General features: G+C 46.0%; 1 protein-coding gene across 12 annotated transcripts in view; it reads left to right on the top strand.

The window, feature by feature from the left end:
- Ttc7b (tetratricopeptide repeat domain 7B) overlaps positions 1–25,838 on the top strand; it is a 224,393-nt gene that overhangs the window by 115,576 nt on the left and 82,979 nt on the right. For all 12 annotated transcript variants that reach the window (XM_075947231.1, XM_075947235.1, XM_075947233.1 and 9 more), the window contains 5 exons: positions 11,413–11,496; positions 12,462–12,566; positions 14,326–14,443; positions 16,348–16,405; positions 23,368–23,440. In XM_075947231.1, coding sequence (XP_075803346.1) covers positions 11,413–11,496; positions 12,462–12,566; positions 14,326–14,443; positions 16,348–16,405; positions 23,368–23,440 — 438 coding nt within the window. The remainder of the gene's footprint in view (positions 1–11,412; positions 11,497–12,461; positions 12,567–14,325; positions 14,444–16,347; positions 16,406–23,367; positions 23,441–25,838) is intronic.

Consider the following 25,838-nt stretch of genomic DNA (forward strand, 5'->3'; position numbering starts at 1 on the left):
TTTCCTTTCCTCCTACAATGAAATTTACTTTGGTATTTCTCTCTCTGTCATAAGAAACAACTCTCCATGCTCCTTGAAGAATCAAACACAAGAAATATAAATCAAGAAAATAATAGTCACTTAGAGTCTAGAAATCCTGAGCTGGCTGACTGTACACCAGCATCTTAGAGACCATCTTTAATCCATCTTTATGAAGAACAACCTGAGGGTGTGTGTGTGTGTGTGTGTGTGTGTGTGTGTGTGTGTGTGCGCGCGCGCGCGCAGACGCTGAAAAAAAGACATCATGTGTCTTTCTCTGTTGCTCTCTAGGCTATTGCCTTGAGATAGAACCTCAGTGAATGAGAAACCACTCTTTCAGCTAGACTGGCTGGACATTAAGATCTTGGGATTCTCCCTCCACACACAGTCCACAGTGTTGAGATTACAGGCACACACAAACATACCTGGCTTTTTACTTGGCTTCTGGGCATCAAAACATCTTGCAAAACAAGTGCTTCTACCACTGCACCATCTCCTCAGATGGTAGTTGATTCCTGTAAACTCCTGGATGGAGCCAGCACCCAGAGCTCATTGTGCCGCAGCTGAATGCTTAGACGTTGCTGATCCTCCACTGCACACAGGAGCTGCCAGACACAGGGCAGTGACAGAGTCTACGAAGTACAAGAGAGACTCTTACCTGGCTGTAGAGCTCACATAGAAACATAGAAAAGATGGTGAAATCAGAGAAGACAGCAGAGCAAAGCTGTGGCTCCCTAGCTAGGAACAGGCCAGTTCTAGGTGAGGGGTTGGAGTGTACTGGGTAGAGGTGATGAGCTACTACGTCTGAATGGGGTCAAGGCCTGGTGGGAAGTAAATACAGTCCTCCTTTTGAGCAGTTTTGCCCTGTGGTTTCAGTTTTCTGTAGTCAACCTTGGTCCAAGAAATAAGCTTTAAAATAATTCAGAGGCTCAGTTGCTTGCCAGGTAGAGAAGCATGATGAAACCTTGCCCCACCCTGCTCCAAAAGGAGAAGACAAGGAGGGTCAAGGCCGTCTCACTGACTGTCAGGTGTGACAGAGCTGTCAGTGCTGTCTCCCACACCTCATGGCAATCCTGAAGAGTGTATAGAAGGGAACAATATGTCGGGTTTGGGGTTGGCCCCTCTCCAACAGGATCTAGTCACCTGCCCTGACTGATCAATGAGCCGGCCATGTGTCCTCAGAAACTGGCATCTTCCTTCTGTGCTCAGAGCACCACTGTGCTGGGCTTTGGGAGGGAAGAGGTTTTGTCTGTGAGCCTTCCCTCCTGTCTCCAGCAAACCTCATGTCCACAAGAGCAGGCTTTCCTTCCTTTTGGCTCTTCTCCTTGGCCAACCTGGGCCCACAGGCACCAGAAAAATAAAAGACAATGGCTCCACCGTGAGTGTGCCCCTCCTGGCGCTGGCACCCGCAGGCAGCAGGTGTGTGTGAAAGCACTGTGGAGGGCAGGGGGCACTGTTCTCCCCACGCCCCATTCTTTCTCGAGATGGAGGGCTGCTCTCTGAGCTCGAGATTGGCTTGCCTTGGCATGTGCCCACACCAGCATTTCTTTTCCTTAGAGCCCTGTTTACCCTGTTAGTGGGCATAAAGAGTGGAACAGTAGAAAGAGACCGAGGTTTATCATGGCCTTTGTCTGACAAGTTTAAATATGAGCACAGTGTTTACCATCGCCTCAGTGCTGGGTTTTCATGGTTTTTTAAGGACTAATTGTGAGCCCTGCTGAAAAGTTTGTGTAGGAAGGAACACTTCTTTTTTCCCCCTTCAATTTAAACAGCAGCCCTAGTTGGCATGACAACCCCTCTATTAAAAGTAAAGCCAGGAGCTCTGCTTCCTCTGTTTTTCAGAATGAACCCAAGCTGCTAAGGAGGTTTATTTCTCGAGTCTGACTATTAGCAGTTCCACTTTGACAGGGTAGTATGGGGTCTTTTTGGAGATGGTGTGTGTTCCCCCTACATAGACATGGCAGCCTTAACAACAGAAGGGATATTTTTAATCTTTCCATTGAAGTCATAGTCATTTGTTTATGGTAAATCTGTAGTTCTGTGGGTAGAACTGTATGGCTAATGATGGTACCAAAGGGACATTTATACCTCCGCCATCTCAACCCTTTTGATACCCAGACTCTGGAAATGCCGCCCGCCTCCAGCCCTGCTTAGTGGGCCACCATCAACTAGGAGGCCTCAGAGCCTGACTGCACCCTGCCCTGCCCTGGATACCCAGGTGAGGTGGCAATGTGTGAGGGTGCCAGCGTAGAGACTGTTGTCATACATAGGGCACAGTCCAGGTCCTCATGGGCCCAGGGAGCCCTTGGTGAAACGCCACTACTTTGCTTTTCTTGGGTTTTGTAGATAACTCTCCTGGAAGAGCAATGAGTGCATCTTCTCAGACTATTACCCAGGTTGTAAAGGGTCCCTCAGTGAGAATTAGGACACTATAGGAAACATGGACCTTTCTTGGGACAGAGCCACTAGCTAGATCTCAACTCTGGTCTACCTTTCTGAACCAACCTGGTAGAACCAATAATGCTATTTTTGCGCGACAGCCTGCCCCAGAGAATCTCAGCCCTGGTGCAGTCGCTGGGGTCTCCATCTCCCCACTGCTGAAGTCTTAGTAAAGCCTGCTTTCCTCACCTCGGTGAGAATGCTGGTTCTCCTCAGAGCAGCGGGAGCAGCGGGAACACCCTCAGTGGCTCCAGCTTCGAGAATCACTTTTCCAGGTGTACACTGCCTCGTGTTTCATTTTCATTTTTTTCTATAAAAAAAATAGTATGGTGTCTGAATCTTTGAAAGACACAATTCATAAATATTTAATGACATTCACACCGGTGCGCAGCTGTCATCACCATTCCAAACTTATTCATTAACTCAAATAGAACTTTACATAGTTAGCAATAGTTCTCCATCCCCTCCTCACACACACGCACACGCGCACACGCACGCACGTGCACACACACATGCACACTCAGACACCTCATCTTTCTGCCTGTGAATTTGCCTATTTCAGGTACCTAGTATAAACAAGCCATGTAGCATGTGCCCTTTTATGTCTGGCTAAGCTAATGTTTTTAAGATCCAGCCTTGTTGTGATAGTACATTTGACAGCATATTATCAGAACTGCATCCTTTTTTGTCAGAATAATGTTCCACTATCTTTGTCTGACACATTTTGTTTATCCATTCATTTATGGATGGATGCGTTAGTTGTTTTTATCTTTTGGCTATGGTGAATACACCATGAACACTACCACATTCTAACACTTGGCATAAAATTGATCATCTAATCCGTACCCTTTATGTCTGGCATATTCCCTTTGATAGTCTTCTTTGTAAGCCAGCCTTGTCATAGTGGATCTGACAGGACCTCCATCACTCCCGAGTTCTCTTCTCAGTTCTCTAGGGGTGGAGCTGCCAAGTCATATGGAAATTCTGTGTTGAACTTTTTGAGGAACTACCAACTTTTTCACAGTGGCCTTCCCATCTCACACTCTACTCCGGTTCTCCCATGCTCACCAGCATTTGTTACTTTGATTATAGCCCCTCTGGTAGGTGTTAAGTGATATTTCATTGTGGGTTTGACTTGCATTTCCCTAATGCACAGACATCTTTTCATCTACTCATTGTCCATTTGTATGTCCTCTTTGGACAGATATTATTCAAGCCTGTGTCCATTTAATTGTTACAGTTATTCTTTATGTAAGATGTAAGATAAACTCTCATCAGATGCATGGCTTGCAGGTAGTTTTCCTGCCCTGCGTGTTTCTCTTTGCTTTCTCAGTCGTGTCCTTAAATGAGCAAGGGTTTGATTCTAACTAAGCCCTGTGCATTTTCTTCTGCTACTTAAGCTTTGTCTTTCTAAGGATCCATTGGTTTAGTGCCAAACCCAGAATCATGGCAGTTTACCCTGTCATCTCCCCTCCTGTACTTAGGGCTATGGAGCTCTTCCGGGTGGATTTTGTATGTGATGTCTTGTTTGATTTTCCTGTTGCTGCCATGAAATACTCAGACAAGCAGCTCAAGGGAGAAAGGGCTTATATGGCTTTTAAGTACAGGTTACAGTCCATCAAACAGGGAAGTCACAGCACCAGGACCCTGAGAATACTGGTCACATGATATCTGTAGTGAAGTGCAGAAAACTAGAAATTAATGTGTGCATGCTAGTGCTCCCCCCTTTTCTAGTCTTACACACTCCATGACCCAAAGTCCATGGCATGACGCCAGCCAGGCGGGCTTCCCATCTCAGCTAACATAACCAAGATAACCTCTCCCAGACATTCTCGGAGGCTCTTCTCTAGGCGATTCTAGATTGTGTCGCATGGACAGTCAGAACTCACATCACGGAGGCCATTGTTTTGATATGGAAATCACATAATACAGCACTTTTCCTTGAAGAGATTATTCTTTCCCTTTTTGAATAGACTCATCACTTCTGCAGAAGCCGTACTGACCAGGTCTGTGGTCTTTATTCTGTTTCACTGGCCTGTATGTTTTTAGCTTTCAAATGAACGTCAAGAAAGGGTCCTCAGGATATGATCTAATCACCTCCGCTTCAGTCCTCTCAGGAACTCCACCGTCTCTAGAGTCTCCAGAGTTGGCCGCACTCATCCCCGTTCCTTCTCTTCTGTCTGTGGCTCTCCTTAGGACAGGGCAGGTAGACTACCTAACTCCGTGTGCTCCTTCTCTTCACTTCGATGCACATTTGCTTTGTCTATAGCTGCCCACTGATCTGTGTGCCACTGGCCTGCCACACTCTTGGCTCCGTCCTTCCCTCTGTAGTCTTTGCATCCCTATGCAAGGTGAAGCTGCAGCCACCATCTAGGGGTTAAAACCTGATGTCCCAAGCCAGGTGAGAGGGGCTAATAACAAAGATTAGACGGGGAAAGGCAGAGTAGAGGAACTGAATTTCGTGCTTTTTGCACGGCCAACAAAGAACGCAGCAGAGGGGTTGGATTTGAGTAGGAACCCGGGCTCCTATACTCTGTGCACACTTGTCAAGCTGCTTCATAGAGTTGAGAAGGTTGACTGCCAGAGGATACCATCTGGGACCATTTAAATACTCCAATTTCTATTCTTACTGTAGCCAGAGGCAATAATGTCCTTTAATTTAAGCATTTCCCAAAATAGTAAAACTTGGTGATCCTTTGCCTGAAGCAGGTTTACTGTTTGAAAGCCACACACACACACACACACACACACACACACACACACACACACACAAAAAGGCAGAGAGTGGTGGGAGCAAGTGTATCTTGTATTTTATTTCCAAAATAAGGGGAAGGAAACTTGAGCGAGCTTTGACATTGTGTATATTTTCCCACACTTCAAGAGGGGGGACTTTTGCTTGTTCCTTCTAGTCCTGTAAGTATGACTTTTAGGAGGCTTTTCCTGGACTCTCTTCTCTGAGGCAGATTGCTCAAACTTCATTTTAATTTGTACTTTTAGTTTTAATTAATTTAAAAACAAGAGCACTGTGAGACCTGGGTTCTGATTCTGCTCTGTCACTGTGTGCCTAGACAGGTCTTGTTGGCTCTCTGGGTCTTCATCCCCACATTTGTGAAGTGAGAGCAGGACCAGTGTGACGATCTCCACACACCCTGTGCGTCCCAAATGACAGGTTTTCCCTACTAAAAGAAGCAACGTGTCATTCGTCTGCCTTGGTAATTTTTAATGTGTTATTACACAACTGCAAAGACTTATATTAATAACAGTTAGTAATCTTCTCATTAAATACGTACAATGCAGGAAATAACATCCTCCTAGGTGAACAGCCCTGGAGGATCTCTGCAGTGAGAACTGTCCACAAGGAAAAGGAAGAGAGCTTGGGTGGTACTCTTCTCTTAGCGGTGATGGGTATCATTTTGGGGTATCAAGCCAAGAGTACGAGGTATCTGATTATTTATTTCTACCCTTTCCCCTGTGGGTTTTGGATGCTGAGTCTCATTCTTGAATCCCCAGAATAGGCCCTGGCTTCTCCCTGCTGTGGTATTGTGCAGCTGTCGCTGCCACACACCCGGTTGGTGTAATTGGGCTTTACATACAGGGAAGGTAGTTGCTAAACCCTTTCCTTATGCCAGAGCAGCTCTTCCTGGAACCCTTCAAAGACGGTTTCATATGAAAAGCCAAAATAAGAGAAAAGCAAAGTCCTTACGCCAGCAGAGAAGAAGTTTGCAGGTGACATGTGACAGCCACTCACATGACGATGCCCTCAGCCCCCAGGGACCCACTGCCACATATCCATGGCATCAGAGGGTGTTGGAGTACTTGTCCGTACTGGAAAGACTTTATAGTGCAGCTACGTTCATCTTCTCCACAATGCTGTGTGTATCTGACCCAATCCCTCCCCAAGCCTCACCGCCCTTCCTCTGACACCAGAAATAAAAGGGGCCGGGTCTCACTCTCAGTGACTGTTTCCTACCCAGGCTCCTGTCACTCTCCCATCCCCAGGGACTTTCCTACTTCAGATCAGAACCCACATTGTGTCACAAAAGCAAGCCACAGCAGCTGTCAAAATTGCAGAATTTCTATGCTCACTCTGCCTGCCACCCTTGGGAGCACTGCCCATGCACCGCTTCTGCCCCACTGATAGCCCTTGGCTAGAGAAGGGGGTGGTGATCAAGCCTAGGCCATCTGATCTCAGAGCTGGTGTCTTCTCTACAAAGCCATGCCAGGTCTGTGCGCTCCAGCGGCTTCTCACCACTGTGCACATGACACCTGCTGCCTTCCGAGAAGTCTGTTGTCATCGGTCCTTCGTCTTCTCTAGAAACACTACTGAAATACGTGTGTTCTTCATTTTATTTGTCAACCTTCATCTTCTCAGCAACCTGCTTACAAACATTCAAACTGGCCACTTTCACTGTTACACACAGTCGTGTTTCGGGTGTCTTAAAGGCTCCTCAAACAATGGGCTGAGCACCTACCCCTGTAGGAGAAAGGTTATGGGCATCAGGTGTCTCCAGTCACAGCTCGTCTCTTCCTGTAATGGAGCTTTGGGTGACCTGAGTTCTTAGAGGTGCATGTCTGCATGTTCCTGAGAACATAGTGGGGGCTTGGCTGGGTCTGCAAACACTGGCCATGGCCTTGGAGTCTTGGAGCATCTGGAGCTGTTTGGACATTCAGAACTGGTGTGATTGGACTGTGTGGCGAAGATGCCCAGAGCCCACAGGAAGGCAGGACTATCAGCTGAGACACAGTGCACACACCTCTGATCTGGGGTGAGGCTAGTTTATCACTGTTAGTTTGCATAGTCATTCATTCGTTCATTCATTCTCTCTCTCTTCTCACTCCTTTTTTTTTAAATTTTATTTTGTATGAATGTATATTTTGCCTGCATGTATGTTTGTGTACCATGTGCATGTCTGGTACCCAAAGAACCAGAAGAATGAATCAGAGGCCTTGGAACTGGAGTTACAGACTGTTGTGAGCTGTCATGTGGGTGCTAGGAACCAAACCCTGGCAGCTACTCTCATTGCTTTTTGAGTCAGGGTCTCACTATTTAGTACATGCCGGCCTCCTGTCTAGCCTCCTGAGTACTAAGGTTATAGGCATTCACCACCATACCTGGCTAAAGTATTAAAGGCTTAGGGGTTTGCTTGTTTGTGTGGTATGTGTGTGTGTATGGTACTTAGTGTAGAGCCCAGGGCCGTGCATATGCTAGGCAAGTACACTTCAATCAGTTGTATTCCCAACCCTTTTGAAGTACACCCTCAGCCTTTGTAACGCTCTTTGTGATTCCTCCATGGCTTCATGGGATGTGGGTGCTATAGCCTTGGGAGAGAGGATTAAGCTAGAAGACTCTGAAAGTCACTGTTGAGGAAATGCATGGCTCGCCTCGATCCTTGTCAAGCTGAGTGCTTTGTAAAGCTCAGCCGGAAATGTACCGTTTGGCTGGCTGTCAGAATCATAAAGTTTCTTGACAATCCGGCAGATTGTAAAGATCTCAGTGTTTAATTGCTTCAGGGATCCATCCCAAAGAGGCTCTGGGAGCAGCCACCTCATTAGCAGAAAGAGTGCTGCTGGAGCCCAAAATCCTCAGGGATCATGAGGCCCCGTCCAGTACACGATGCCATCCATAGGAAGAACAGCATGCTAAGTGGGGTGTGAGTGACAGGGCTGTCGTTGGAGTCTCGGGTCATCAGCTGCCACTGTGACTATACGCTCAGACTCTGGAACCAGGCTACTGGATTCACAGCTGCTTTGTCATCAGCTCATTGAGATGCCTGTGTCTCTTAAATCTGTGTGCTTCAGCCTCCTGGCCCTTCAAGGAGGATGGTAACTGTACCTTCCTGTGCTGTATAGGGTTTTAAGGATGACCAAAGGAGCCAATGCTCAAAATAGTGACTGGCTACGTAGCAAGTGCTACCAAAAGCCTTGCCTCGGAGGTATGCAAGCCCACGTGTTAGCCTGGTTCTGTGGTATTGGGCCTTGTTTGTGAGGGTTTCATATGAAATTATTATTATTATTTTTTTTTTTTGGTTTTTCGAGACAGGGTTTCTCTGTGGTTTTGGAGCCTGTCCTGGAACTAGCTCTTGTAGACCAGGCTGGTCTCGAACTCACAGAGATCCGCCTGCCTCTGCCTCCCGAGTGCTGGGATTAAAGGCATGCGCCACCACCGCCCGGCCATATGAAATTATTTTATAAGATGCAGAAGGCAGTGGCTACTTACTGTAAGTCTGGAGTTGGGATCCAATGACACATATTATGTAATGTGGATGTGGGAAGGCTGAGCTCCCCACCCAGAGTTCAAAGGTATTCTTTATTCTCTGTAGGTTCATGCTTTTGCTTTCCATATTTGCCTCTTGTTTGCCTTACACAGATTTTTATGAAACATTGAGGCAAAATTCAATTTAAAATACTTTCCTCGGGAGTAATAGTCATAGTACTGTTTGGTATGAAGTTTCTTTTTTTTCCCTACTAACCTGTAATGCTAGCTTGCTCCTTCTTCTCCTCCCTGCCCCCAGCTTTTTTAAACAGGGACTCATTTTATAGTCTGGCTGGCCTGAAACTCACTTTGTAGGCCAGGATGGACTCTAACTCACAGAGATCCACCTGCCTCTGGCTTGTGCGTGCTGGGATTAAAGGCGTGCACCTCCATGCCTGGCCGTGCTCCTTCACAAAGGTTCTGGGAATCATGGGCTTCTTGTTTCTGTCTGTTCAATGGCGGTTTGCTTGATCATGGAGCACTGTTATTTCATCCTAATTACAACTTCAGAAAAAGATCTTGGAAAAACCGAGATGCCTCTACCTTTGACTTATATATATAAAAGCCAGGTGGTGGTGGTGCACACCTTTAATCCCAGCACTTGGGAGGCAAAGACAAGTCCCTGTGAGTTCGAGGCCAGCCTGGTCTACAAAGCGCTCCAGGACAGCAAGACCTACACAGGAGAAACCCTGTCTTGAAAAACAAAAAACAAAACAAAACAAGAATAATTAACCAAAATTGATTTGGCCAAATTGCTCAGTGGGTAAACACTCACCATCAAGCCTGGTGACCCTAGTTTGCTCACATGTGTGCCTGTGTGCATGCATTTGCTTGTGTAAAAGTATGCTGCATGTTAGGAGCCAGAGGTGAATGCTGGTTGTCTTCTTCAATGACCTTCCCCTTTAGTTTTGAGACAGCGTCTCTCACTAAACCAAGAGACTCCTGGTTTGGACCAGAGTAACTGTACTTCACAGGAACTCATTGCCATGCCTGGCTTTTTTTACATGGGTGCCGGAGACCCAAACTCAGGTCCTCGTGTTTGCATAAGCACTTTACCAGCTGAGCTATCTCCCCAGCCCCTATGAATGCTAGAATTGTCTTCTCCACTCCCCAACCTCCCCATTTTGTTTTATTGTGTGTTAGGTCTTGTGTTTGTGCATCGCCCCCTCCATGAGCCACTTCGTTCCTGCTCCCTGCCCTTCCCTCTGTCCATTAGCTGAGAGGAGCCACCATTTTCTGTTCCAGGGCACTGCCGAGAAGACAGACCGGCATGAAGTGCTCTAGGTGCCACGGCACACTCAGACCAGTCTCGGTGACCTTGCCATAAACAGTCTGCAGGCTTCCTGGTTACACAAGCCTTTCCTTTACTGTGCTTTGCCTCTCTTGGCTCTGATATTTCATTTTATCTCAACAACCATCGCACTCCACCTTGACAGTGGTCTAGGCCGCCCTCTTTGTCCCTTGTCACTTGAGGCACCTGCCTCACCACACATTCATTCCAGGAGCCTGGTGTGCTTGTGTCTTCTGGGGCCTGTGTGTCCCTCGGTTCTCTCTCTGTCTGCTCGGCCCTCCTTGCTGAAGATCTGTTCTATTTCTTTGCCTCTGCCAGGAAATGCGGACATGATGAAATAGCCTCTCCGCGTCCTCCACCTTGGGTCTGCAGAGCCTCCCTCCACTCCTCATCTGCACCTCTTCTCCAGTGCGCTACACAGCGTCCTCATGGAGCCAAGGGCTTTCTTAGCTCCAGCAGCAGCTTGTCCTGATGCCCCTTTGAGACTGAGTAGTGGCATGCTTCCATGCCCTCTCTGCAGAGTCTCCACTTGAGTTTCTGTTCTCAGTCTTCTTTCCTTCCCCTTCAAGAGAAGTGTTGCCCGCTGTCTCCTGTGGTGGCTCTAACTTGGACAAATTGTGGATTGTGAAGCCCCTGGAACATTTCACTTCATAGCCTCCATTGTGGTCTTCCACCTCCCCTGCCCCAGTGAGGTGAATGTGTCATGTTTTCTACTGGCACCTTGCTCCCCAAGAGGGCGGTTTGTCAGCTGTGTGCCACAGCAAGCTGGCCAGCACTGGGGAAGCCAAGAGGCAGAGCGTGTCCTTGGATTTCCCCAACAGTGCCGTGCTGGGGCAGGAGAATGAAAGCAGTTCATTAATACAGATGTGGTAACAGAGATCTCAGGGTACAGAAGAAAAGAAAAAATAACTTGGAAAAGCAGGTGACATGGCTCCAGCCCAACCTCTTACTGATCTGTTTGTCCAGATTGGATTCACTGGGCTTGCTATGGCCAAACTGAGGCACAGTCTCCGCCCTCCTCCTACCATTCCTGCCTCCCATCAGGTTCTCTTCTCCTCATCACGGCCCAGTTCAGTGGCCGTTCTTGTAAATGCCACTCCTCAAGCTTTTGGTCACTTCTCATAGAGCCTCCTTTCTTCCCAGTTTGGGCCTTGTGCTTGGGGTGCTTGTGTGCCAACCTCCATCTCTTCCCAGAGCAAAATGTTTCGTGCGTCTACCAGCTGTGAATTGTTCTAGCCTTTGGCATCGTGCTCTGCATGGCGAGGGAGGCGAGGGAGGCCTTGGAAGGTGGAGAGTTCTAGGCATTGAAGGTTAGTGGACCTGGCAGACTTAACTACTGTGGATTCACACTCACGCAGGTCTGCCCCAACAGTTCTCAGTGTGTAGATGTTGTCTTCTTCTTTCCAACCAGTGCTTAGAAAGAGCCATGAAGTTTGCCTTTGAGGAGTTCCACCTCTGGTACCAGTTTGCTCTGTCTCTGATGGCTGCTGGAAAGGTGAGTCTCTTCATGAGTGCTGCTCTCTGTCCAGGCTTCTGCAGTTAAATTTCTTGAAGGATATACCTTCCACCTCATGGAATGCTAAGATGCAATTTCAAACTATCCTATGGCCTTTTCATAATGGATCACCAAATTTAATTATTTAGGGCCCAAGATGGGCATAGCACTAAGATGGGGAATTCTTAATTTGTCTTTTTTTTTAACCTATTGTGACACATTCATGTCAAATATACATGGTTAGATCAAGTCTTGAGCTCCTTTGGGAATGTAAACATGTCCCAGAGGTGTGTGCATATGTGTCCAAGAGTCGGGGGGTGCTGGGATTGAGGTAAATGATGGAGTATCTTTAGTGTCTTTACCGTGTGTAGTGTTAAGCAGCAGGTGATCCTAGCCATAAACATGACTTACTGCTGCTGCTGGTGGAAGCCTGGGTGCTTTCACAGCTGAGTGACACCAGGCATGTCACTTAGTGCCTCAGTTTCCTTTTTGGTAAAATGGAGTGGTGACATGCCTACTTCCCAGAGTTATCGACAAATACAGAAACATGCACAAATACTTGGGGTGGCAGTCCTGCCATATGCACTCGTGATAAAGATGCAACCATTAGGGAGTCTGGCATTCAGTAAATTGTGAAGTGCGCCATAGATTATTTGTGCTAACTGAGCTCAGAAATATGGTTTGGTGTGCTTCTAATTAGTGTTTGTTTTTTATAGCAGTGTAAACTTCTGCAGTCTGTTTTTCTCACTGCTGCAGTGGCTGCATAAGCAAGGAGTGAGCTAGGCATGCACTAGGGCGCATTGCAACTTGCTCGTGATAGCAGTTCAGGCCTCTGTCACTGTGAGCCCCAAGCTCTGGTTATTACAGGCCCTGGTCCCTGCTTGGGTGGGAAACCCCTCTGAGAAGGCTGGAATGTTTCTCTCTATCAGACAGTGTGAGTTTGCAAACCTGTGCTGTCTCTGCAGTCCGCCCGTGCCGTGAAGGTGCTGAAGGAATGCATCCGGCTGAAGCCCGACGATGCCACCATCCCGCTCCTGGCAGCCAAGCTTTGTGTGGGTTCCCTTCACTGGGTAAGTGGGTGCTTCTCCCTTCTGCACAGGGCTCTAGCCCAGGGTCGGCTTCCACCACGCCTTTTTGTCAAGCCTCAATCACCCTAAGGACGTCAGTAATTTCCAGGGTGCTCCGGGTTTTCTTTCGTAGCAACTAGCAGCCACTGGATTCACACTCAGAGATAAGCTTGCTGTGTGTGACGCGTAGGACTGAGAAGGCCCCAAAGCTTTCAGAGATTTTCCCTCTGCCTCAACACAACTTCCTTCACGCATCTTTCTTCACAGGCACTTTCTTCAGATAGTCTTGTTCAGACTTGAATGTGGCAGTATAGTTTATCAGGGTTCTAGTACCTCACCAAACACAGCATTAGGAAGCAGAAAACTCTGGTTAACTTGCTCAGCTGGTAGAATAGACACGTGTCTCCTACAGTGGAGCTGTAATCTCTTTGTTTCAACTTCATATCTAGTTAATGCATGTGAAGTCTTTTGCCCCGAAGCCCAGGACTCCCTGCTAACTCAGGTTTCCTTCCCCTACAGTCCTCACTTCCTTTGTTCCCAAGTGTTCTCACCCAACAGTAGGAAACTGAGCCTTGTAAAGAATGACCCATTGTTGTTTGGTTTCCCTTGAACGAAGGTAGTAGAAAAAAGAGCAAGCAGGCATAGGCTCACAGCCATGCTGTGGTGTGACGCGTGCCTGTGGATCTGATAGTTTGGGGCTGGGAGCAGAGGGAACAATGCTGAGGGCCTGAGGAGAGCAACAGAGTGTGCCTTGGCTTGGAACCCACGCACGCGACTGCTGCTCTCCTCCCAAATGGGCTTCTATTTATTACTGTGATAAACAGGTCCCTAAACACCAAAAACACATCGTTTTTAGAGATGGGTAACAAATCTTCTCTGTATGTCTTTTCACACCTTTTATTATTAAGCTTTTCAAGACCTCAGCAATCAAGAGTGCAATGGACTCTATGGGTTACATCCAGCTTCAGCACCATCGTTTGTCACACTTTTTATTTTAAAGATTTATTTATTTACTATATATACAGTGTTCATATGGATGCCGGAAGGCCAGAAGAGGGCACCAGATCTCACTGTAGATGATTGTGAGCCACCATGTGGCTGCTGGGAACTGAACTCAGGACTCTGGAAGAGCAACCAGTGCTCTTAACCACTGAGCCATCTCTCCAGCCCTGTTTGTCACACTTTTAAAGAAACTTCTTTTTCTAGTGAATTGTGCAAGAGGTCTCACTGGGTGTGAGTTCACAAGTGCATGTTCTCACAGGAATCTGCTGGTGCCAGGACTGTGCTGTGTTCTGTAAAACAGGTTGAGTTTTGAAATTTTTAACAGCTTGTGGCAAAGAGAATCCAAGTCTGAATGCATTTTTTTATGTCATGAATAAAGGGGAAAACCCAAAAGCAAGTCATTTCAGGAACTTTATTCTTTTCAAATACATTTCATTTGACCTCTGATCTCTGAGTCCATCCACATTATAGAACCAACCATTGAGAATGAGGATGGAAAACACAGAGCCCACCAAATATGATAGCAACTTTGGAAAAGAAGGCAAATAAGCAAAGGAGGAAAGTTTTAACAAAAAAGATAAATCAGAATCCTGCGGGCTATTGGAAAGGCTCACTAAAGAAAAGAGAATTCCAGGGTAGAGTTGGAAGGTTTGGGGATCATTTCCAAAGCAATCATTGGAAACCCATGTTTAGCAGCAGGTGCTCCTGAGAACTGATGTTGGGAGTTTGACAGGTTATTGTTTTTTAACTTCTCTTTCAGTTGGAAGAGGCTGAGAAGTTTGCCAAAACTGTCGTTGATATAGGGGATAAAACATCGGAATTCAAGGCCAAAGGCTACCTAGCTCTGGGGCTCACGTATAGTCTGCAAGCCACTGACGGTGAGAGAGGCCCCATCCTGCAGTATCTCAGACTCCTGTGTCTTAGGAGGGCACTCAAGCTGGGATGTCCTGGGATCCTGGCCTGTGGGGCCCCCAGTGTTCCCTCTTCTCTGTCTAGACTGGGATGGGAAATGTCAGAGCCTGAGATGGGGTCACAGGCGCATGAAGCTAGTGGTGCCCAGGTTCCTAGCCAGTGGGTGCTGGGACTCTATCCTGACAGTCAGAAGAGTAAGGCCTCAAGAGACGAGACAGCCAGCACGACTCCATTGCGAAAGGTGGACATTAGATAGGTACGGTAGTTTAGAAGAGTTTAGGGCCAAAAGCTTGCAGGGCGCAGCGTTTTCTAGCAGGGACTGTCCACTTCTTTGTCCCCACATTTAACTCACAATTCTGCGCACATGCAATGTAGCTAACCAGTACCCATGGTTCCTGAGGATGGTGATTTATATATTTTGAATATTCTAAAAAAGTTTTGGTTGATGGGTTTTTGACTTTAAATAAATCTTAATGCTTTATACACTTAAAACTTTTGCAGAAAATATAAGTTAATGTTATTTTATGATCTATTTTTTAATATTTTATAAAATATAACTTGAATAAAAAAATATCCTCAAAGACAAATATATAACTTAATGACTAGTATAAGGCAAAATGCCCTGAAGCACCACTCAGAGCAGTAGGTAGAATCTTACTAGCCCCTGTTAGTCATAGGAAGACAGGATACCACTGTGACTCCTACAAATTAACCCAAAGTTTTCTTTTCTCTACCCTAAAATGCTGCATTTTTGGCATGTCAATTGCTTTTCAATATTGGGTTTCTGGCGACATTTCCATATGCATACGCTACATTGTCCCTACTCAGCATATGTCTTCAAATATTGACTTTCAGGGGAAAGTCTGAAGGCCATAGACTTACCCACATACATTCTTGATTCAGACTCGACCCCTAAACAGCCTTTAGAATCAATCAGTGCACCCTGCAGAATGCACCCTCTCACAGCATTTGAAGTTGAGTTGGGTCAGTTGAGGTTCTCAGTAGAACAATTAAGGTTCTCTGTAGCCCCAGGCCCAGCTCCATCCAGCCCTGAGGACAGCCTCCCACTGCTAATCTCTTGGCAAGCAAGAGCTGCCTTTGTGCAGTGATTGGATAAGGGCCTCCTGCAGCGTGACTGCGGATAGACTCCTCTGGACTCTTCCTTACTCCAGTAAAAAGTCCCCTTTTTGTTCCTAGGCAGACCAGACCATAAGGGAGCCATTGCTCTTGTTCTACACAGGGAAGTGTTTGCTCACACATGTGAACTGATATTCCTATACCCATGTTAAGTGTGGCAGCTCCGTCCTTTATTTTGATATCACAGAATCCTGACCTTAGGTAGCATGAATTAAACCAGCATCAAGCCAGAGTTCGTAGCCCAGGGTCACAGCTGCTCGGCACAGAAGGATCTCTGAGCCTGTTGATCCGCTGGTGCTTGGTCCGACTGCACCATCCTGGTCGAGCCAGTTCTACATGTTTATCTTGGGGGAACCTGTGTGTTCTTTCTGCAGTTCAAATGGCCTTCGGGAAAATGCCTCCCCACCCCCTTGCTAGCATACTCCGGTTTTTCTTTTTAACAGAAATGTGCTTAAAAAGTAGCGGTGATTAGCTAGACTGGGTTCACATTCAGAAAGAGTGTGCTGTGTGACATATAGGACTAAGGCCCCAAAGCTCACACTGTCTCTGACATTGTTCACAGTAATGTCCACTGAACATGGGAAGAGCCTTGGGGATGGGACAGGGATTCTATCCTAACAGTGCACTAGGCCCTTGGAACTTGGTCCATGTAACATGGCTTTCGTGGGGGGGTTAGTATTGTCATCCCCACCCCAATCCTTCCTGCCACCTACTAACAGAACCCTTTTCTCAGCTTCCTTGCGAGGGATGCAGGAGGTCCTGCAAAGGAAGGCGCTGCTTGCGTTTCAGAGGTGAGTGGGAGTTCGTCTTTTCACTCTGTGTACGTAGTGACAACCAAGGATGATGAGTATGAGAAAGGCAGGATATTTTTAAAGATTATGTAAACAGTGGTTTGCCCCGGGGAGTATGTTGTCTTGAGCAGCAAACATGAAACCTCGAAACTGGAAGCAGGATATCACTCCTTGCCCTGTTCGCCCACTTTTAATCTATTTGGGTATTTTTTATTCATTCCTGATAAAGTGATTTCAGCACAAGAAAGGTAGACACTTTGTCTATAGAGCTGGTTCCTTTATTGGAGGCATTGTCGTTGTCTTGAAAAGAGGTCCTTCTTTTCTGGCTTTTTCTGCGTGTCAGGCTGTAGGCTGTGACATTAACAGATGCAGAAACCAGAGGTCTGAAAGTCTCTGAAACACCCCAAACCCACTGCCCACAGCACCTTCGCACTTGGACAGGGCATTGCTATCATAAAATCCGTGGTTATCCCCATACCTGGTAGACTGGAGAAGCAATAATGCCATCGCAGTATGGGGAGGAGGTGCAGGAGTGAAAGGAGTTGCTAGGGACGTATATTGGAGCCAGTGTTGAGCCAGCATCTAGGTAGTTTTCCTTGTAACTAACTTTGCTCATTGCAGGTGTAATAAATCATCAAAATCAAGTTGGTCCCTGAAAATCCAGCCCTGTGAGGTGAAATCTAGAATTGGAATTGATCCTGTCGTTTTAAATACACCTGAGTTACATTGATTTCTTAAAACTGTGCTGGAAAACTTAGTTGCGTCTTTGAAAACCTCACGAACCAGCCTATACCAGCCACCTTTGTTAGATGCTTTCCTCAGCGATGCGTAGATCGTATCTGTCGTGTTGTCGTGTGCCTTTCTCATGGCGTCCTCATCAGCTGGTTTTTCTCCACCGCAGTGCCCCAGCCTCATTTCTTTCTGTTTCCAAGCAGGCTTGTCCAGCTCCTTCACTTTGCCGGGCCTATTCTTGACGTCTGCATAGACCCCTGATCTGGGCTCAGCATTTGTTGTTAGTGTTTCTCAGCCCAGAGCAGGAAAGCATTTCCATTTCAAAGGATTCCAGGTTTTGCTTTCTCCACTTTTCGTCAAACCCACACGCGGATGCCTGAGAAAGTGGCCATCACATCTGTTTCACTTTCCTTAAATCAGCAGTCTCATTGGCTCTCTAAAAACAGCCACAGTGGTGGTCGGCCTGGGGCGGCCTGGGTAGCGAGGGTTATGTAACAGCTGTTCTGTCGGCCTGAATTCTTTTCTGTTCCTTCTCCTCTTAGGTTTGAATTCAAAGAGATTTAACATGTTTGTTCATAAGGGACTAAGGAGAAATAAGCTCTTCTAATCTAACTGACTACTTTGCAGAAGGCTAACCTAAATTAGTGTTTATCTGAAATACAGAATGTTTTTCAAATGCATACAATCATTTTGATTCAAGTAGACATTGACTATTTTAGTCAATTGGGGACCTAATAAAAGCTTTAAGGAAAAGATTTTAAATAAATAAGAAAGATTGTATTAATTCTTTTTTTTTTAAATTATTTATTTATTTATTATGTATACAATGTTCTGCCTGCATGTATGCCTGCAGGGCAGAGGAGGACACCAGATCTCATTACAGATGGTTATGAGCCACCATGTGGTTGCTGGGAATTGAACTCAGGACCTTTGGAAGAGCAGCCTGTGCTCTTAACCACTGAGCCATCTCTCCAGCCCGATTGTATTAATTCTTAAATGTAAATAGAGCATTTAAAGCCACTTGGGTGAGAAATGTTTTTCTACTATGTGTTTTATATGGTTTCCCCCAAAGTTCTGTTTATACTATTATTTTGCTTCTGGTTTTGCTGTTCATTTCTTTTGAAAAGAAAAGTGGTACATTTAAAAGAGGGATAGCCTATGGGAATGAAGTCTTAATCATAACTAGAGCCAGAATTTGGAAAGATTGTTTTCCGGGGCCCTCAAGGGGGCAATGTCTGAATATATCAAAGTGGTGTGGCTTTACCCAGATACTGAGCTGTCAGCTCATAACCTAGTCGCCCCCACCAGTTCATCCATGCTGAGCAGAATACGGCGAAGTAAATTCTGCTGTGTGCAGTGCTGTAAGCTTGGCGAGCTTCCACATCCTCTGGAGAAAAGCGGTCCCAAAGACGGTGACAGCATGTGTCTGTCATGCATGCACTAGTAAATGCTGCTCCTACATCATCCATGTCTGCTACTCAGGGTGGCTGGGATACATAGCTTTACTTTCCTGTCTCTCTCCCCTAGCTTGGGTTTAAGTGTGGTGGGTGTATTTGTAGAGGATGAGAGCTTGGGGCTGAGCTGGTCCAGAATGCGGACGTTCAGTGCTAAAGCCACCTAGACAAGCTAAGGTGTGTACCTAGCGAAAGCGCTCTGATTTAACTCTGCGTATTTCTTCCTAATTCATGAGTTCTGTGCCCATTGTAATCAGAACTGAAGGGAACTTTGGGAAATTAGCCAGACAGGACAGCAGGATGGTGGTATAAAGACCAAGCCTTGGCATCACACACTTCCCCATTCCATTTCTGGTTTTGCCTCCTTTTCTGAGTATTCTTAGGTAAGATGCCTATAATAGAGGCTTCATAAATTGTAGTCATCATTGTTGTGAGATCTGTGCTTTATGAGCCAGAATCAGAATTGATCAGCATCGTTTATATGATCATGATCAGCTCTAGACAGAATCAGAATTGATCAGCATTGTCTATATGATCATGATCAGCTCTAGACAGAATCAGAATTGATCAGCAGCATCGTCTATATGATCATGATCAGCTCTAGACAGAATCAGAATTGATCAGCAGCATTGTCTATATGATCATGATCAGCTCTAGACAGAATCAGAATTGATCAGCATTGTCTATATGATCATGATCAGCTCTAGACAGAATCAGAATTGATCAGCAGCATCGTCTATATGATCATGATCAGCTCTAGACAGAATCAGAATTGATCAGCAGCATTGTCTATATGATCATGATCAGCTCTAGACAGAATCAGAATTGATCAGCAGCATCGTCTATATGATCATGATCAGCTCTAGACAGAATCAGAATTGATCAGCATCGTTTATATGATCATGATCAGCTCTAGACAGAATCAGAATTGATCAGCATTGTCTATATGATCATGATCAGCTCTAGACAGAATCAGAATTGATCAGCAGCATCGTCTATATGATCATGATCAGCTCTAGACAGAATCAGAATTGATCAGCATTGTCTATATGATCATGATCAGCTCTGGACAGAATCAGAATTGATCAGCATTGTCTATATGATCATGATCAGCTCTAGACAGAATCAGAATTGATCAGCAGCATCGTCTATATGATCATGATCAGCTCTAGACAGAATCAGAATTGATCAGCAGCATTGTCTATATGATCATGATCAGCTCTAGACAGAATCAGAATTGATCAGCATCGTTTATATGATCATGATCAGCTCTAGACAGAATCAGAATTGATCAGCATTGTCTATATGATCATGATCAGCTCTAGACAGAATCAGAATTGATCAGCAGCATCGTCTATATGATCATGATCAGCTCTAGACAGAATCAGAATTGATCAGCATTGTCTATATGATCATGATCAGCTCTAGACAGAATCAGAATTGATCAGCATTGTCTATATGATCATGATCAGCTCTAGACAGAATCAGAATTGATCAGCAGCATCGTCTATATGATCATGATCAGCTCTAGACAGAATCAGAATTGATCAGCAGCATTGTCTATATGATCATGATCAGCTCTAGACTATTGGAGCTGAAATTTAGGAGTCCACTGGACATGCTGGGCTCTAGCCCAGTAGTCTGAGCCATCCATGTTCCAGCAGCAGCCCAGTATGCCTTTGTCTGGACACTGCATCTGTTACACTGTGAAGATCATTTCGGGTCTCTCCTTCTGGTAGGGTGGGAAGAGCTCCCTAAGGAAAACTTGTATTATTTATCTCCAGACTTCCTAGAGCCTTATTCTTTGGAGAAAGTACTGCATAATATAAATGGATAGATAAACAGATGAGTGGGTGGGAGTGGATAGGGGTAGGTGAATGGGCAGGTGGGTTAGTAGATGGATGAAAGGGTAAATCAGTAAGTGGGTGCGTTAATGGATGGGTAGGTGAGTGGAGAGTGGGAGTTTGGATTAGCAGATAGATGGGAAGATGGATGGATGGGTGGGTGGGTGGGTGGGTGGGAGCGTGAGTGGGCAGAGGGGGAATAGGTAGATGGAGAGTCAGCTAGGTTGGTAGATGGGAGAGGTGGATGGATGGGTACATAGGTGGCAGGTAGGATGATGGATGAATAGATACTTACCTATTCATGGGAAGAAGAACTGAATTCTTTAAGATATAGGTGCTTTATCGGTAGAGGCACTGTGAGCATCACTGTGATAGATTTTAGGTTGTCTGAGTTCCTTTTAGCAACCTGGCCAGGTGTTGTCTACATGAGGATGGCTTGTGGAGCTGCTTTAGATTCGTGTAGAATCCCAGACTTGCAGCTTCTTGGGCACTTGGTTTTTACTGAGCAAAGTAGCAGTAAGCATACCAAAGGGCCCTTGTCCCAGGCAGCTTAGCTGCTGGAGCTGTCCCACACAACCGAAGCAAGGTGTGTGGCATCTACAGGGGGTGAACCCCACTTAGTTTTTCTTGTTTTATTTGCTATTTCCCACTCCCTTTCTTTTGCTAAAGTAGTCAATTTCATTCATTAACAAAATTGTGCAAGTAAGTCACTTAAAATGCATGTTTTAAGGTGTGCTTCAATAGAAACAGGCCGGCGGAGTCTCATTATTAGCCTCAGTGGAAATTCTTTAGAAGTCACCAGAATGCTCTCTGGAAATGGCAGAATTGCTAGCTCTTCCAGTTTGTTTCTTTTCCAGGCCTGTGGTTAGTGGCCCACAATCCTGTGCTGAGACCAGAGTGGGACCTCTGCCCATAGCGGTCACCATCCACACTCGGCATTCACCAGAGCAGCTGCCAGCTTCTCACTTAGTTGGCACTGGATAGAAGCAACCATGATTTGACTTACTTTGTGGAAAAATACAAACTGGGCTGAGAAAAATTACAGTTCTGACAAATTATTTTTGATGGCTGTAGAAACCTGGCCTTTTTATTTTTGAAAGAAGACGAGATAAACTAAATTACTCTGCATAATAAATGTTTCTTCATAATCCATCTTTTACCCATTTTCACTGGATAATTGGGAAAGACAGAAACCATGACATTTTCACCTCATCCATGAGCACCAAAGAAAATTCTTCTCATTACTCATGCGTGGAGAGCCAGGGCGTGTCAGTCGTGCGAGCTGGAATGCAGTGGAGACAGCCCTAGTGAATGCTCAGCCACCATCACTTTAACCCAGGCCAGTAAAGCCCAAAGGTTGTGGCCTGTCGAGGGGCTGCTAGGAAGGGTTCCCCAGGACTCCCCAGTTGATATTAACAAATCCTCGCTGCACGGGCATGAGAACCTGATTTGATTCCCAGCACTCACATAAAAGCTTGATGTGGTGATGCATGTCCTTAATCCCGGTGCTGAGGAGGCAGAGTCAGGAATCCCTGTGGCTCAGCGGCCAGTCAGTCTAGTCATAGTTCAGGGAAAGAAGAGGCCTCAAAAAAAAAATATGAAGAACAAGAACAATAGAACAGAGGCTTCTGTCCTCCAGATGTGCCCTCACAGGCAAGCCTACCAGCACACATGTATACAATGCACACACAAATAGTAATAAAAACTATTTTTAAGTAAATTAAAATACCAAGGAAAGAGCAAACCCCAGTTATGCATACAGTACAGCATTTGCCCAAACAGTACCCAAGTTCATGTATTTGGCATGTTTTCTGGGTCGTGCATATTACGTGTCTTTTTCTTTTCCCGTGGAAGTCTAACGATTACGTAAAAGACCAACATCTCTAGAAAACTTTGGTGAGTTGGCCGCAGATGACTCCATAATAATTTCAGTTTCTGTTTCATCTTAAACTTGCTGTCGGCTGGTGAAAGTCCCTCTTTTGATCACAGAATGCTGTCAAAGCAGAGATGGTTTGCTATCCACGACCACACTTTGTGATTAGTCTGCTCCATGCTCCTTCTATGGAAGTTAAGTTTGTTTTTCTCTTCCTACCAGATTGTTAAAAGTAGAAGTAGGTTCTGTATACTATCACATTTTGAATTGCTTCTGATGAAATGCATGAAGTTCCACATAAAAGCCGAAGGAGGTTACCCGTGCAGCTTGCTAGACAGCCCAAGCAGCCTCTGCATCCAGCAGCCAGGACCAGTGGATGGAGCCAAGCCAAGTGTCCAACCACACTGTCACACAACATAGAGGAACACAATTAGGGAGCTGCATGGAATTTAGTAGACTCCTTACAGAGTAAATGGTGTCTTTCTTTCCTCCTTCTGGTTCACAAAAACCCAAATCTCATTTTATAAGCAAAACTGATCTTTGATTTTCATATGGCTTTTTCTGAAATCCAGAAATTTGGATGAAGTAGCGTTAAGGCCACTCCAAACTTAACCAAAGTAGCCATCATCTGGCCATGGGTTTATGTTAGAAAAGGGTGAATACTTTTTCAGGGCCCACAGCCTGTTAGTTGTTTTTATCATGACCCAGAATGACACTGGTTTCTGTTCGGCTAAGGGGAAGCATCTGTTGAGAAGGCCAGACCTCGGGGTCTGGGGATTGATTACCTGTCTCTAGGCCCCTTCACAGAGTCTGGGAACCTCTATGGCCATTTTTTTCCAATTCATTTTAATTTAATTTTACTATTTCGTATTAAAGCATAATCTGTGTATGGTGGTCAGATTGTGTAACATTCATTAGCGATATTGGGGAAGGGTGAAGGAAATGATACATAATTCAGCTGACAATGAGACTTTGACACCAAAATGCAGATGTGCGGAGAACTTGTGACGGGCACGCACAGGTGGCCTCGTGTTCTAACAGCAGTGAATGCTTTTCCAGGGCCCACAGCCTGTCACCTACAGACCACCAAGCAGCTTTCTACCTGGCTCTGCAGCTCGCCATCTCCAGACAGGTCAGTGTCTATAATGTCTGACGCTGCTCTCGGAGGACGCCAGCTCCTCCCAGAAAAGACCCTGGGGTTCCAGAGAGTTTGAGCATGTGCTGTGAAGATAGATGGCCTAGGCTGTACTACTGAGAGTAAATCCACAAAGGCCCAGCCTGGAGTCAGATGGCAACACGGCATGTACCCTGATTCCAGGGGTCACCAAGGGCCTTTGTTGCTAACAGTAATGGGGTCATGGAACCCAGTGCTGAGTTTCATGGTGGAAATTTAGTCACTGATTGGAACCTGACTGTCACGGGGTATCTGTGTGTAACTGGAAAATGCTAGAAGGTATCAAGAGACACCAGATCTTCTAAAATGCATAAACGATATAGCATTTCCATGGTTGCATGTTCTTGCTGGAAGGCCAAGCCTTGCTAGCTTCATCTTCCCAAAGGCAACCTGAGCTGCCTTTCACATTCTACTACCCTCATTCCCTCCCAGCTGTTCTAGAAACGGCACCCATATGCTTGCTAGCCCACCAGGTGCAAGACACTGGTGGTGACCCCAGCACATTCCTGAGTGCACACTGGAAGGGTGAATCAGAGGTTAGCTCAAGATGTCATTCCCCAGAGGCTTCCCAGTTGCCTTAGAATGGTGTTAAGAAGTAGCTGCCATTGGCATCTTGGAAACACAGCAAGCCAAGATGCCTGCCCTAGAGAGGTTTGTTACCTGGCGGAATGTGGTCACAGCTGGACTGGTTAGGAGCTGCCACTGCAGCAGAGGTGGGCTGAGCACTGATCATGTTTTCCCTTCACCTCCTCATTTTCCTTATAAAATATCAGTCCTTTTCACTTGAGATCAGGAAGGGAGGACCATGTCTGCCATTGTCATTGCCTAGCCTTGGCACTTGAACGCTGCTGGTATGTGTTTGACACCCAGTAAGAGTTTTTTAATGAAGGAGCCAGCTCTGAACCCTGCATCTACTCCCTTCTAAAGATATCCTTTTGAGCCCCATCTCTATCCCTAAATACTTGCCCATCCCTACAAACCAGCAGCACCGTGAGGATAGCTGCCTTAGCCTCTCTACTTCAAGCTGAGGAATGATCATGCAGGAGGCTGTTGCTGTAGACAGTGGATAAGTAGATGGAGACTTATGGGTGCAACTCATCCACAAAGATTATAGGCATGAGTGTTGAATCGCCAGGGCTCTAAATGAGTATGTCCCTGCTACCTGGGACAGAGGTCATGGCCCTCCTAGAGAGGGTAGAGAAGGATCAGAACAGCCAGAGTCCCCCCTTTCCAGCACTCAGCACCTCACCTCTCTGTGCCTGAACTTCCTCCCTGCCACTGAAGCATGAGCGTAGCACTGACAGCTCTAGGGAGCCTCCGGAGCCAGCACTTAAGGCATAGATCCATGTGAAACTGCAGTCCAGAGTGGGAAATCAGGGGGCTCTGGAAAAGGAAGTCATAGATTCTCCCGAGGGGTGAGATTCCTGAAGATTTGGGAAGTAACAGGAGAGCTGAAAGGCAGAGTTGGAAGCCACATGGAGTCCCCTGTGCAGATAAGTTAGATGCCTCTGTCCCCAGCTCTGCTTTGAAATATAACTTCAGCTTCTCCTTTCTATTAAACCTGAAGTCTAACGTGTTCAAATACCTACTGTACACGTAACCCTGGGCTCCATGCCGTTTAATCTTCATTAAAGACCGCGTTGTGAACTGGATGACACAGTTGATGGCTAGAGGTAAGGTTCTGCTCCCTGGCACTCACATACGGCCAGATACAGAACACGTCTCTAACCACAGCACTGTGGGGCAGACACAGGTGGATTCTGGGAGTTCTGAGTTCAGTGAGAAACTTGCCTCAAAAACTGAAGCTGGAGAAGGAGAGAGAAAGCACCCCATGACAACCTTAGCCTCTGCATGCACATCTACAGGCAAGTGCACATGCACACACCACTACACAAGAACATGTTGAACAGCTGTTGCATTCATGGTTAACGCTGTGCCTAAACCTGCTTAAATTTGGATACATCTGCTTTGCAAGTGGCCCTGTAATTTGTTTCTTGTCTCCAATTATTTTGGGATGTAGTTTAGAAAGGTGTGGGGTTTTGTTTGTTTGCATATTTCCTTCATGTCCAGTAGAGGTCCAGACATCTGGTCCTTAGAAAGCTCTGTTAAAGGTTTCGTGGCCTATGAAGTATTTTAATTTCAATAATGTTATGAAAGGGGAGAGTGATTCAGCTAAGGCAGTTTAATTCCACTAAGAACCCTTGGTAGCTTGCCTGCATCTCTGTTTGTAGTAAAATCATCTTAGACATAATCAAAAGTACATTGGTTCTGTGGGGAACAAAAGTGAGAAAGTGTTTCTCCAGAGAGATGGAAGGGCATGTGGACAGTTAACTAGAGAAGTGGTCTCCCCGGTCCC

Source organism: Microtus pennsylvanicus, chromosome 14 (assembly GCF_037038515.1).
Source record: "Microtus pennsylvanicus isolate mMicPen1 chromosome 14, mMicPen1.hap1, whole genome shotgun sequence".
In the NCBI taxonomy this organism is placed as follows: Eukaryota; Metazoa; Chordata; class Mammalia; order Rodentia; family Cricetidae; genus Microtus; species Microtus pennsylvanicus.